Source organism: Schistocerca piceifrons, chromosome 9, assembly GCF_021461385.2.
Source record: "Schistocerca piceifrons isolate TAMUIC-IGC-003096 chromosome 9, iqSchPice1.1, whole genome shotgun sequence".
Classification (NCBI taxonomy): domain Eukaryota; kingdom Metazoa; phylum Arthropoda; class Insecta; order Orthoptera; family Acrididae; genus Schistocerca; species Schistocerca piceifrons.
The window spans coordinates 221,312,982-221,327,699 of NC_060146.1; the positions used below are offsets into that span (position 1 = coordinate 221,312,982).

Genomic DNA, 14,718 nt, shown 5'->3' on the forward strand with positions numbered 1-14,718 from the left:
TTCTCAAATGCCCTACGTTTATACTAAAGCGCTTGCTTGCATCAAATTTAGAAGTAACATACAAAGTTTCTTTTTTCTAGAAGCGCTGTATATGTATCACAGCATCTTTGAGGCTCATGTACCTGATAGCTACTGCGCATTTTCAAAATAATAGAAATGAGGTAACACACGTAGTGAGTCTCGGTAAGTTGTGTTGTTGCCTGAGGAGTGACCGCAACTGTTACACAGGGAAGGTAAATGCGCTCGAGGGGAAAAAAAAAATAAAGGCTGTAGTTTCGGATTGCTTTTAGGTGTTCGCGGTACCAGGCCACGTTGGCTGGTGTTACAAGGCCATGTAAGCCAATCATCCAGACTGTCGCCCCTGCACCTACCGAAAAGGCTGCTTCCCTTCTTCAGGAACCACGCGTTTGTCTGGCCGCCCCACAGATTCACACCCCTCTGCTGTGGTTGCATCTACGGTACGACTATCTGCGTCATCGAGGCACCCAATCTCAGCAAGATCCAAAGTTTCTCACGTTCATGAATCTTAACTGAGGAATAACAATACTGAACTTTTACACATACATTGTTATTAAAGCCAAGTGATGTAAAATGAAACTGAACTTATTAATTTAATTTAATAGCTGCGTAACTGAAACTTCATTTAATAATGTAATTTTCCCCCCTGTGTTGATTTAAGATACAGTTATGCACACATACATGAGGTAACAATACGCAATCACAGCTTTTTTCCGTTTTTACTTAAATATCAAGATTTCCGTTGTAAACATTCTACATCTCAACATCAACTGTAAGTCGCACGTCGTTTTATCTGTGCCTCCGACATTCAGTTGTCACCTGGAGGTGACCAAACAAGTCAAAAGCCGGGTGGAGCCCGCATAAAGAATATTTTCGCATTGCACCAGGAAAACGTTTCCTATTAACACAGTATTTGTTCTGCCTTCTACAAATCGACTAAGCGCTCACTTGAACAAATACATCTCTGCTTCCATGTCATCATTTGTCACTGACAGAAGACGAGCAATGAAAAATTAAACAACAGTAATATCTGTCTGTCTGTGTCTGTCTGTCTCTCGCCTGGAAGCAGCCTTATCGGAAGGACTCAAACGCATACATGAGTTTATTTGCAGCAAACCTAATTTTATACCGTAAGTCCAATGCCTACTTTTTTAGAATCCTAAAATCTTACCGACATTCTTTCAAAGACAGCCAAATCAGAAACCACTGAAAATTGAGTAAGAGCAGTCCAGAGCCTTTAATAATTAAAAAGCAGTTACTACCACAATCCACGAATTCGATCAAATGAAACTACAGGCAGGTAAGCGAGTCGTGGACCTGACGACTACTCGGCCGACACACGGAGGTGAACACGTCACGTCTACCCGCAGTCCAGCCGGCCAGACCCGGCCTGTGCCCGGTGTAAACACAGACAGACACAGCAGGAAGTGGCGGACTGCCAGAGCCACACACGGCCGGGGTCCTCGGTGGTCTAGCGGTTACAGTCTGGAACGTTCCAGCGCCTCGGCTGGGGCTATTCGCCCCAGCCGGGCCGGGGTTCAATCCCCGGCCGGCGCTGGAATTTTCAGACTCCCTGGCCCTAGCCTCCACCTCTCCCCTGGCATGTGGAGCATGCCGGGAACCCCCGTGGGGTCCGTGCTTCGGATCCCACGTGGACCACGCCAGCAAACTGCAAAGCACAGCCTGATTATGCTGCTGCTAACAGCGATCATTTTTATACGTTTTATTTTTTCATTTACATCTGCAACTGAAGATTTAAATTTATAAAACCACTAGAACGCAAAACGTATATTTACAGCATACTTTTCCCTTAAAACGACACTCAGAATCGGTCGCACTATATAATACCTGTAGGATTACAACAATGAAATAAAATTACAGAAAAAATGGAAATGGCTTATTCGAATGGTTGTAAAAAAAAAAGAAGAAAAAAAAGAGACATATTACATAATTTACACTGTTGTTATTGAATATATCATCGATTTTACCAACACGTATTTCATATACTGTACTGCAAAGATTTTCGAAACCGAATAAGCAGTTTTTTGTCTTAAATTATCTGTGTGGCAAAACGAAATGCATAACATAACATTAAAACGAGCTCTCTTGACAACTAAGTAGCTTATTATAGTGGTTATTAATGTGTTGAATGCTAATCTCGTTTCACCCTTTTTTTACTATTACAACTCAGTATTTATAATACATGAATTTCTCGGCGATTTCAGCAACTGAGTCATATATTTCGCATAGCTACTGTTTTGTTGACACTGGCTCCACTGGTTAGTGAATATCGTAACTACTATGACAAGTTCTTTGGCTCTTCTCTCGTGGACACGAAAAAAAATTGTGTTTCCACGTCCGCACGTAAAATTGCGCTTAATGAAACAGTCTGTCGCAGTCTTAACCGAGGATGGAAAATATTTCAAGTATCCCTGCGAGCCGTACACTGATCTACAATAAGCGAATTTGAAGAAAATGACAAGTCCATTAAGGTTCCACTACTGATGTTGCATGCGAAAAAGTTATTTACTTAAAAAAATCTTGATCCCAAAATGCACTGCAGTTATTTTGGTACTGATTAATGTAAAAAAAGCCCGTCGCCCTCTACAGCGCAGATTAAAATCACCAATATACTTGGAATGAATAAAAAATAAACTGCTGCTATCAAATACAGTATCACACTTCAATTTTAAATGGTTGAAACCGAGTATGAAATTGAGTTTTTTAATATTAATTTAAGCGGAAATAATTTTTAATATAACGCCTCGTGTGCGTTAAAGTCACTAGAGATAAAATTTGCATTACGTCTTGTGAGCAGAGAGTTATTTTGTAACATGCGGAATATGCAAACACGTAGTAACTAATAAGCTGTGAAACTAGGATGCATATAAACTAACGTTAAGTCGCTGAAGTTTCGCAGCCCTGTTGCTGTTCACCACTCCGCTGGTAGAGGTCTCTAGTTGTCAGCTATCTGTAGTAGAGGCGTTCGCTGCCAGAGGTCGCTACTTTTGCTGCCGAGGACTCCGCTGCTAGAGTTTGCTGGTTCACTCGTCAATGTCCGAGCGGGTGGCATGACCACAAAACCATCAGATGAAATGAGAAACGTAATAATCCCAATACTAAAGGAGGCAGGTGCCAAGAGGTGTGAATATTAACAAATCATCAGTTTAGTAAGTCATAGTCGCAAAGTCCCGACACCAATTGTCTATAGAAGAATGGAAACTACTGATAACAGCCGACGTGGGGGAAGATCAGTTTGGGAGGAGAACGCAAGGCGTTGCAGACAGGACGTAAAAGGAAGGCCATAGTTGAGAAGCGAGTCTGACAGGGTTGTAAGCCCACCCCCATGTCAATCATTTTGCATATAGAACACGCAGTATACGATATCCACGAGAAGTTTAGAAAACGAATCGAAGATCAGACAGAAAGAATACAAAATGAATTTTCAATCTACAACGGAGTGTATACCGATTTGAAACTTGCAGGCAGATTAAAACTAAGTTCATCGCGGGCCATTAGTAGAGCTTTTGCACGCGAAAGTTCGAATCCTTGTCTGACACACAGTTTCAATCTAGCAGGAACTTTCACATCAGCGCACACTCCGCTGCAGAGCGAAAATTCATTCTGGACAGAATCCTCTAGGTTGTGGCTAAGTACGCGGGAGGACTTGTATGAAATTTGGAAGGTGGATGGCGGAAGTAAACCTGTAAGGGTGGGTCATGATTCGTGCCTGGATAGGTCAATCGGTAGAGCACTCGTCCGCGAATGCCAGAGGTTCGGGGTTCAAATCCAACCCTCCACCCCCACCCACCCACCCACCCACCCACCCACCCACCCACCCACCCACACACCCACACACCCACACACACACACACACACACACACACACACACACACACACACACACACACACACACACACACACACACACACACACACACACACACACACACGAGAGAGAGAGAGAGAGCGCAAGTATTGCTTTGCCAGAAAGCTTGATTTGCATTTGAGGTTGTAATGCTATTAATGATGGCTATCCACTTGGATAATTAGGTGAAGGGAATTGTTCAAATGGCTCTGAGGACTATGGGACTTAACTTCTGAGGTCATCAGTCCCCTAGAACTTAGAACTGCTTAAACCTAACAAACCTAAGGACATCACACACATCCATGCCCGAGGCAGGATTCGAACATTCGATCGTAGCGGTTCCAGACTATAGCGCCTAGAACCGCTCGGCGACCCCGGCCGTCGTGAAGGGAGTATCTATGGAAGGAGGTAATAAGATCAAGTGTAACTAACAATAGCCGAATTAAGTCACGAGTTAATGAGGGAATTAAAGTAAACAATGTGGAAGTAGGAGTAGGCGATGACTTGCAATTTGAACAGCAAAATTAATGATCGTAGCCGAAATTGGAAAGATATGAAATGGGGACTATCTACAGGAAGAAGAGCGTTACAGAGAAGTTAGCACTCGGTAAGAATTTAATTGTTAAGAAGTCTTTTCTGAGATAGGAGGAAGCGTTTCAAGTGGGATTGATGTGAGGATGATCATCAGTATACAGTTTATATGTGACTGAAAAAAATCTTATTCATTCTCTTCAATAGGGCTTAAATGAGATTTCAACTGATCCGTAAGTTCCCGTTTGTTGTTGACTATAGGTTACATCCAACGGGCACAAATTTTGCGATGGTTCAAAGGTTTGTGGGTGACTGCAAATACTGAAGCACGGCTGATATTTAACTCATGGAAGTAATGTCAATTGCGACACGATGATCATCGCAAATCATTCGCTCAGTGTTTCTGTCAGTCTGAGATGTGGATGACCGTCCTGAACACTACAGATACTCGTCAAATCTTAAAACAAATTCGTAATACTGAATAACACAGCTACCGCCATACTGCACCTTCACACAGCTCGGAGTACGACGGACAATGGGGCACTCGTAACAAAACGCTCTGAATTCAGTGGATGAACACAGCTAAGGTCCAACGATGACTTCAAGACTTACTCTTGGTGGGGCATTGTTCTCAACCTACCGAGTAGAAAAAAGCCTCTTGTGTGTCGGCGCATGACAAGTGTGCCGTACCAATATCTTCCAAAAAGGCCGGTGAGAAAATGCGATTTTTGAAATCATCGTATCTGGCGGTCTATTGATCGCAGAGTAAAGGGCTCAAGTGTTTTTGATAGCCGTTCGTCTAGCGAGAATTAGCATACCAGTCGGTAGAATGGGCATGATGTAGCTATCCTATAGAAGAGGGTCAAAATCTAAACATTTAGCCTTTCATCTACCCCAGGCAAATTGAGCAAATCGGGTGGTTGTTTTGCATGAGGTGTGGTCTACGGTGGGCTCTGTACGACTTATACAAGCACCATTTGTTCGTGGGTGGTTCATAAGAAATTCCCGTGTGACCGTGAGTCTTTGGTACCAGTTTGTAGAAATGGTAAATTCTGTAATATCTCTTCGTGGCAGACCGTCGAAATTTGCACCGAATGTTCTTAAGAAGATGTTCTCGGGGAACCTTGGAAGTTTTCTGGATATCTTTGTCCGTTGCCGAGATCCAGCGGTTGAAAATTACCTTTCTTATGCACGTAAAGTATACAGTTCATATCCACCTGAGGCGTAAATGTAGTTTTAACTGGAGCAGTGAACAAATGGCCAGTGTTGTGGGTCACCGAACTGCGTTTGCCATTTTTTCACCAATAAAACTTTATAACGCGCAGTCTCGTTATAATTGGCACTTTATGCGTATACAGACCACCTTCACCTGGACATCATTCAATGATGCCACGTAGCGGCGTAAGCGCCTTACAAAAAATAATTTTGTCATACGAAATTCTTTGCACTTGCTAATCAGAGACTTCATTTTTTGGTATACTGTACGTGAAGCCTAAAATTGTTGCGCACTTTTATGTGAAGTAGTGCGCAGTGAGCTTGCGTTGAATGGGACAGGATTTTGTGTTAATGTTGTGTTGTGTTAAGTGTTGTTGGTAAGTGTCGAAGTTCGTAAATGTGTCGAAATATGTAAGTACACTGTCAAAACTTTACTGATCTGCAGAATAAGTTTTATATAAGAAGCACACCTTGCTGTAAGAGGGGAAAGGAAGGGAAGCAGCTGAAAAATGCTCTAGTCGGGGCACAAAAAAGGCGGATACGTTCTTCGTTGAAAGACTCTGACAGAGAAATGGGCAATCAGCTCCCTCAATGCTCATTCCGCAATTCTCACCGAAAATTTTGTCATGCGAACATAGTAGCGTTTTTTTTGTCCTGAACGACAGTGGGGGAGGGAGAGGGGGAGGGGGGGAGGGGGAGAGAGGGAGAGAGAGAGAGAGAGAGAGAGAGAGAGAGAGAGAGAGAGAGAGAGAGAGAGAGAGAGAGAGAACGACAATGATCGTGGGAGAGAGAAAGAGGCAATGCGAGAGAAAGAGATCACTTCAACCTGAAGTGATCCCTGAGGAAATAGAAATCTACTAATACCAGTACTGCTGGCCACTGCATCAGAAGCGAGATGGAATCTTCCTACACGTCGGTCAGGTGCCAGAAGATAGTGTAGTAAACAGCCGAAACTGGTAGCCAAATAAAATAAGTTTGGGAAGTAGACGCCTGAAAGGTGTTTGACATCCTGTGTCGAACAGCCTAGTCCCGCTACCAGCTCTGGAAAGATGGTCATACAGAGTTTTCCACAGGTGCTGGATGCGGAACGTCTCTGTGTACTCACCTCGGGTAGAGCCTGGGGTGTCCGATCATGACGTATCGGTTGATGGTGATGGCGAGCACGGTGAAGAGCGAGACGGCCATGAGGGCGTAGCGGAAGAGCGGGAAGAGCCGGCAGAGGAGGTCGCCGTGGGTCCAGGCGCGCTGCGCGAACAGCGACGCGGCCAGCGGCAGGTTGAAGCAGCAGAAGGACAGGTCCGACACCGACAGGTTGATGATGAACACCGCCGTCGCGTTCCGCACCTGCCGGCACGCGCGGAAAAAGAAAATCAGGTCCGGACTGCGTTCTGTGCGGGGAAACACAGAAAGGTAATCGTCAAACTGTGTCTAGAAGATAACTCTAAACTGGATTGAAAATCCTCAATTGATGATGCGGAGCTGGGTGTTCTTTCCATGCTAATGTAACTTTTACGAAAGAACTGGAGCAGAACAGTGTGCTCAGTGATCGACAGTGCGAGGAGGACGTAAAAGCAGACTGGCACTGCCACGGAGGCCGTCCGTGCTGTAACGGCACATCCTCCTCTAGCATTACTGCTCCTCAACAGTAGTTGTCGATACCAGAATTTTTTTTCGAATTTTGGGCAGGTCAGTATTGTCTCAAATGGTTTCCTGAAAACTTTCATATAATTTCATACACAATATGTCATGAAACTTCCTGGCAGATTAAAACTGTGTGCCGGACCGAGACTCGAACTCGGGACCTTTACCTTTCGCGGGCAATTGCTCTACCAACTGAGCTACCCAAGCAAGAATCACGCCCCGTCCTCACAGCTTTACTTCTGCCAGTACCTCGTCTCCTACCTTCCAAACTTTACAGAAGCTCTCCCGCGAACCTTTCTTTCAGGAGTGCTAGTTCTGCAAGGTTCGCAGGAGAGAAAGCTGTGAGGACGGGGCGTGAGTCGTGGTTGCGTAGCTCAGTCGGCAGAACACTTGCCCGCGAAAGGCAAAGGTCCCGAGTCGAGTCTCGGTCCGGCACACAGTTTTAATCTGCCAGGAAGTTTCATATCAGCGCACACTCCACTGTAGAGTGGAAAATTCATTCTAGAAACAATATGTTATATTTCAAGCTAAAATTTATAAAAAGAAATTACTTTCTATAACACTTTAGTCTAGGTTATAATCGATAAGTACTAGCTCAGAATGTACAGTTAAAAGTATTTTTCAGAAACTTTTCAAATAACGAAGTATTGGCACACTTAAAATTTATATTATTAATTACGCAGTTCTATAACGTTTACTGCGTTGATTTCTGGACTCGTCTATTAAATAAACATCGAAATTAATACCATAACAGATACTAGTAGAAAATGGAAAAATTGTAAATCCTTTGGAATATTGTATAGCCGCAGAGTGTGGGAGTCGTAAGATTGCGTCTGACGTGATCGGAGGTATTTTTGTGCGAGCAATGTAGTTTCGGCTTTGTTAATGTGAAAAATCAAAATACTGCATGATGTATCAAAATGTGACAAAATATATTTATGTAGAAAATGCTACAACAACAGTCTTCAAATTTAGTTCAAACTAACCGTCAGGACCTGATGTGAGATTGTCAGTTTCAAGAATCAGACCCCTAGACAAAAAGAACTGGAGTCGTCTCAACATGACAAGCTAAGTAAACTTGAAGGTTTATTGTAACCTTCGCTCCTCTCAAATCTTCAGAAAAGGCTTCTCTTATTAATTATTTGGACTGGACATTGTTTAATGTGGACAATAGACGGAAGAAGGGAGGAAGGGGAGATTACAGGGCTCCATACTGCGTTTTACTTCTTACCAGGAAAACACAGAAAGGCAAACCTCAAACGGTGTCTAGAAAACAACTCTACAGTGAATTGAAAGTGCTAAATTGATGATGCGGAGTTGGACGTTGCCTGATGGACTGACATCATGCAGTTCATCTACAGTCGCTGTAGAAGGGCAAAGATTGTTGTGACATTCATTCACTACCCTACTGCTGCACTTCATCTGACACTGCCTCTACGAAAATATAGTGTTTCAGGTGATGTACAATTTTGTACAAATATTAATATAATTTTTTCTGTATAGAAAGGGCCACATGACAGCCGGGAAACTGCAACATACACGAATTGGACAAAAATATGGACACACCAGAGACAACACATTGCCATGCCTAATAGGGTGCAGGAAACCCGTTGGGATTCGAAACAGCCTTCGGCAGGTCCAGAATGGCCCTGTGTGGTTTTTAAAGTAATCTTATAGCAACCTTCCTGTAAAATAGTGGCAAGTTGAGGTAGGGTGGACGGCGATCTCGCACCCTCCTCTCCAAAGCAGATGACAAAGCCTCAGTAATATTCAGATCTGGCGGGTCTGGTGGCCGGCCGGAGTGGCCGAGCGGTTAAAGGCGCTACAGTCTGGAACCGCGCGACCGCTACGGTCGCAGGTTCGAATCCTGCCTCGGGCATGGATGTTTGTGATGTCCTTAGGTTAGTTAGGTTAAGTAGTTCTAAGTTCTAGGGGATTTATGACCACAGCAGTTGAGTCCCATAGTGCTCAAAGCCATTTGAACCATTTTTGGGTCTGGTGGCCAAGGAAGACGCGACAACTCCTCCTCGTCCTCACAAAAGCAATCCTCGACGACGCTACCTGTGTAAACAGGGGCCTGTCACCTTGAAACACAGCATCGCCACTGGGCAACAAATACTGTACCATGCGATGGGCATCATCAGCTGAATTGGTCTCATAATCCCTGGCAGTAATGCCATCCTTCAGAGTATACACGGAGCCCATGGAGTACCACTATATGGCTGTCCAAATCCCCGCCATGTTTCACTCTTGGGACGTAAACTCGGTCGGAAGTTGGAAACTAGACTCATCCGACCAGACGACGTTCTTCCATTACTCCACACTCCAGACTTTATGGGTTCGGCGGCCCGTTTTTCTGTTGCGGTAAAAATATTCGATCGGCGATTCTTGAAACGACGATCTTGGGCTACCTCAGTTAGGAAAGCATCGACCATAAGAGCACCAACAACTCGGTCACGTTCAAATGCGCTTAGCTCCGACACGATGCACCTACAACTATACAGAACACTGTTGTGACCAAAAGTGACATGTGTAACGTGTTGAGAACACTGGGCAGGAGCCATTCGAGGACGAACACAACAGTACAACATGCAGGCTTGGTTAGCTTCGGCAAGCATCGATTCCTCGCGGAGTTTCCGTATTTTTCTCCAACCCTGATATCATTTTATTCAGCGACTATTTTACTATCACCACCATCATCTGGTGGAACGTAATTTAGTTGCACTGAGACGTGTCACAGTAAAGGATTAATGGAGTACATTGATCGTAAACCTACTGAAAAGTTATGCTCCTGCATTTCCTAAAGATTGAAAGTTGTAGTACAACAAAAGATTTATGGTAGATCATATTTCTTGTGCTTCTTCTTTCTGTCATATATCATTTGTGTGCATCAGGTGCCTAAACCTGTAATAACACAACATGCGACGTACAAGAAATGTTTGTCCTGTACTTCATCTACATAGGACGGAACTGATGTCAAGTGCAAAGTTGATACCTTTGTAAATTACAAACTCGGTCACTGATAGACGTGCTCAGGAAAGCTATGGTGACCGGCGACCAGTCACGAAGTTGCCACAGTCATTCCTTTCATACGAGTCTATCGGAATAACACCGCCATTCTGTAACAGGTTTACGTCACTCGCTTACATCGTGCGGTGTAGGATATTAACTGACTGATGGATTGATTAGTGCAGGGAGCCAGAACAATAGTCGACTTAGGCTACAACTGACTGGGTGTGTTGTGCGGTTCCTCTCCCTGTCATTTTTGTAGAGCCAGCCGGTACCCTTAGAAAGTTATAGGGGACCCCTTATTAGTTCTTTATTAAAAACCGTTCGTTCAGGAATTAAGGATCCGAATATTCTGGGTCTTTTGATCTCCAACACTTCGCATTGGCAGATTAAATGAGACGCGGTTTCATCCCTCTCGCCAAACAGTCTACACTTAGGGGTTTCTTTCACTCTACCTGTCGTGTCTAGATGTTTCATAAAGTTCGCATGACCAGTCTTTAGTCGTAACGCGAGTTTGATCTGCCTCCTGTTCGAGCCCAGGATTTCAGAACATCTCTTGAAACAAGTCTTTGGCGTCATTAGCTTGCGATGTTTTTCTTAACTTGGTCCAGTATTCTACGTGCGGCTTCCTGATCCAGCTACGTAGCTCTGATTTTGCCACCGCCTGAGGGATGGTTAGGCAGGTACCGGTCCAATAAATGAAGTCTTCGCGCCTGTCCTGACCAGCTTATCAGCTTGTTCATTGCTCTTAATTACTAAGTGACCACCACCTGGGCAGACTATCCTCCGCGCACACTTTGATAGCAAATACTTCCGTTGGAATACCGTGGTCAGATTCACTATGGAGACGGCCCTTTTTTTATTAGTTTTTTTTATGTAGGGTAATATGAGAGTATCGGACATTTTGTCTGTTGTATTGAAGTACTTCTCTTGGCGGACGGCACCTGCCGAACGGCAGCCCGCCGCACACCACTGTGTCCCCGACGGCCTACCTCTCAGGCGCGTCCACTCTTCACTCACTCCCGCTTCAGAAGCCAATCAAACGTCTGATGACATCATCTTCCCCGGTGAACCAATTAGCGAGCAGCTCGTCGTCGCAGCCCACGGAGCGATACACACACTACGCGTAATATTAGAGCCGACCCCGACGGGCCTATGGGGCAGTCTTCAGCGAACCTACAACGGGACTTCCAGTAAGCGTCACCGTCGACCATATTCCGGATGTCTTGTGAAAGTCTGTGTCAAACTTCTTTGTGTTACATATTACAGGGATGAGTGTTCTGATAGATGGTTCTTAACCTGACCTGCTCCTTGTGTAGCTGTTCCGTACACTACATTGGCGTCGTCGTGTTGGGGCGATTTGGCACTGGTCACATAGCTACGCCACAACACTTCGGTACAATTTTTTTTATCACCAAGCTTCCGAACGGTTTGATACGGCCTGTCAGGAATTCCTCTATAGTCCCAAACTTTCCATCTCAGAGTAGTACTTGCAACCGACATTCTCAATTACTTGCTTGATGTATTAAAATCTATCTTCTGCTACAGTTTTTATCTTCTACAGATAGATACCTGTGCTACAATGTTTTAACACATGTCCCATCGTCTTGTCCCTTCTTCTTATCGGTGTTTATCATATATTCCTTTTCTCGCCGATTTTGTGGAGAAACTTCTCATTCCTTACCTTATCAATCCACCTAATTTTCAACATTCTTCTGTAACATCACATCTGAAATGCTTCTATTCTCTTCTGTTCTGGATTTCCTACAATTCATGTTTCACTACCATACAATGCTGTGCTGCTAACGATCATTCTCAAAAATTTCTTACTGAAATTAAGCTCTATGTTTCATACTAGTAGAATTCTCTTGGCCAGGAATGCCCTTTTAGCCAGTGTTAGTCTGCTTCTGATGTCGTCCTTGCCCCGCCCGTCATAGGATATTTAGCTGCCAAGGTAGCAGAAATCCTTGACTTCATCTACGTCGTGATCACCAATCCTGTTCTCCTTGCTGCTACTTCTCATGAATTCCGTCTTGCTTCGATTTGCTCTCATTCCATATCCCTTTTTCATTAGGTTGCTCATTCCATTCAGCAGATTCTATAATTCCTTCTTCAGTTTCACTGCGGATAGCAACGTCATCAGTGAATCTTATCACTGATATTCTTTTGACCTTGAAATTTGGCCCACTCCTGAACCTTTTCTTTATTTCCGTCATTGCTTCTTAGATGTGTAGATTAAACAGTATGGGCGAAAGAATACGTCCCTGTCTTACACAAATTTTGATCCGTGTACTTCTTTCTTGGTCTTCTGTTCTTAGTGTTCACTCTTTGTTCTTGTACACACTGTATATCGCCCGTCTTTTCCTGTAGCTTACCCCTATTTTTCTCGGAATTTCGGTCATCTTACACCACTTTACATTGTCGAACTCTTTTTCCAGGTCGACAAATCCTATAGACGTACCTTGATTTTTCTTCAGTCTTGCTTCCGTTATCAACTGAGACGTCAGAACTGCTTCTCTGGTACCTTTCCTGAATCCAAACTGATCGTCACCTAACGGATCCACAATTTTGCTATCAATTCTTCTGTATACTATTCTTGTCAGTAACTTGGACGCATGAACTGTTCAGCTGATTGTGCGATGGTTGTCGTACTTGTCACCTCGTGAAATCTTCGAAAATGTATGGTGGTGTTTTTCCGAGAGCCAGATTGTAGATCACCAGACTCGTTTATTCTACACACCAACGTGAATAGTCGTTTTGTTACCACTTCCCCAGCGGTTTTAGAAATTCTGCTGAAATGTTGTCTATCCCTTATTCCTTATTTGATCTTAAGTCTTCCAATGCTCTTTTACTGGATCCCCTGTCTCTACCCTATCGATTCCTATTTCTTCTTCAATACATCAGACAATCTTTCCCCTTATACAGGCCTTCAATGTACTCTTTCCACCTATCGACTCTCTCCTTCGCATTTAACAGCGAAATACCCATTGCCCTCTTAATATTACCACCGTTGCTTTTTATTTCACCGAAGGTTGTTTTGACTTCTCTATACGCTGGGTCAGTGCTTCCGACATTAGTTTCTCTTTCGATTTCTTCACATTTTATATGCAGCCATTGCGTCTTAGCTTCCCTGCTCCCCCTGTTTATTTTATTCCCCGGCGGCTTTTATTTCTGTATTTCTGAACTTCCCTGAGCAGTTTTGTAATTCCTTCTTTCAACGATCAACTCAAATATTTCTTCTGCTAACCATGGTTTCCTCGCAGTTTACCTTCCTTGCAGCTATGTTTTTCTTTCCAACTTTTGTGACTGCCCTTTTTACAGATGTCCATTCCTCTTCAACTGAACTGCCTACTGAGTTATTGACTGCTAACTCATAAGCATGAATTCCAGCATGCGGTGTTATCAACTACTATGTGATATCACAGGGAGTGCCATGTGCCACGCAATACACAGTGGTCTGCATAGCAAGAATGTAAAAGTAGGTGCCAGTGGACTTCTTCGGAGGGAGGTCCCCTCTTAGTCTGTTTTCGTCTCCTCTTTTCTTCGTCCCTCATGTTTCATTTTGCTACCAAGGTAGCAAAAGTCTTGCAGTTGTCTACTCCATTGTCCCTAGCTCCGTAAGTTCGTCACTAGTCTCGTTTAGGCACAAGCATATTGAAGAAATAAACGGTACTTTTTCTTGTACCCGTAACACCACAGGTTCCAGAAAGAAGCTAATAGAAACTTTTAGGTCGTTGGCTCGTGTGGGAAGCGTGCGTTCACCTCTATATTTAGTGATCGTGCTGTGTCGTGTTTGATACTGTGTCATTACGTCAGATTGGACGTCTCAGTGGTCGTAAAGTTTTGGGCTGTTGCTCAGAGCGGCTTCCGATCTACACACACACACACACACACACACACACACACACACACACACACACACACTAATTCTAGACGCCCTCGCGCCTTGCGGGAACCCTTCTGCTGCAGTTCAGTCCCCAGACGCGGCTCTCTCAGGCTCGTCTAGGGACGCGGCGAGTTGTAACTCTGTTAGACGTAGTTCTCCTGGCACAAACACGGAACTCACTCCCTGCCTGCCTCACTGGCCTCCAGTTCCCGCTGGAGAACACGCAGAACACGTTACCCCACTTGTTTCCCATCAGCTAGAGAGAAAAATTGAACTAGAGTGCCCCGAATTCATGCACCACACGAGCGTAGCTACTGCATGTTAAGGGAAGACCTACGAGAAATAAACAAGGCTTGAGTTAATAGCAAAAACATTCTCTCTAAATGATCACTGTATCAAATTCTGAACGCATGTAGTAGAACGAAATCTTTTTCTTTCTCTTGTATGGCATGGACCTTACCGAGAATGTGACTACTCCACAAGCCTCATTTCTTTCTTTCTGTCTTATGTGCTGGCTCTATATTCCGTGCTGATACTCTCTGAAGTTTCT

The 14,718-nt window shown here is 44.1% G+C and overlaps 1 protein-coding gene across 1 annotated transcript in view; it reads right to left on the reverse strand.

The window, feature by feature from the left end:
- The window catches only part of LOC124716881 (G-protein coupled receptor moody-like), a 193,940-nt gene that overhangs the window by 121,484 nt on the left and 57,738 nt on the right, over positions 1 to 14,718 (reverse strand). The window contains exon 3 of the mRNA XM_047243433.1: positions 6,738 to 7,020. Coding sequence (XP_047099389.1) covers positions 6,738 to 7,020 — 283 coding nt within the window. The remainder of the gene's footprint in view (positions 1 to 6,737; positions 7,021 to 14,718) is intronic.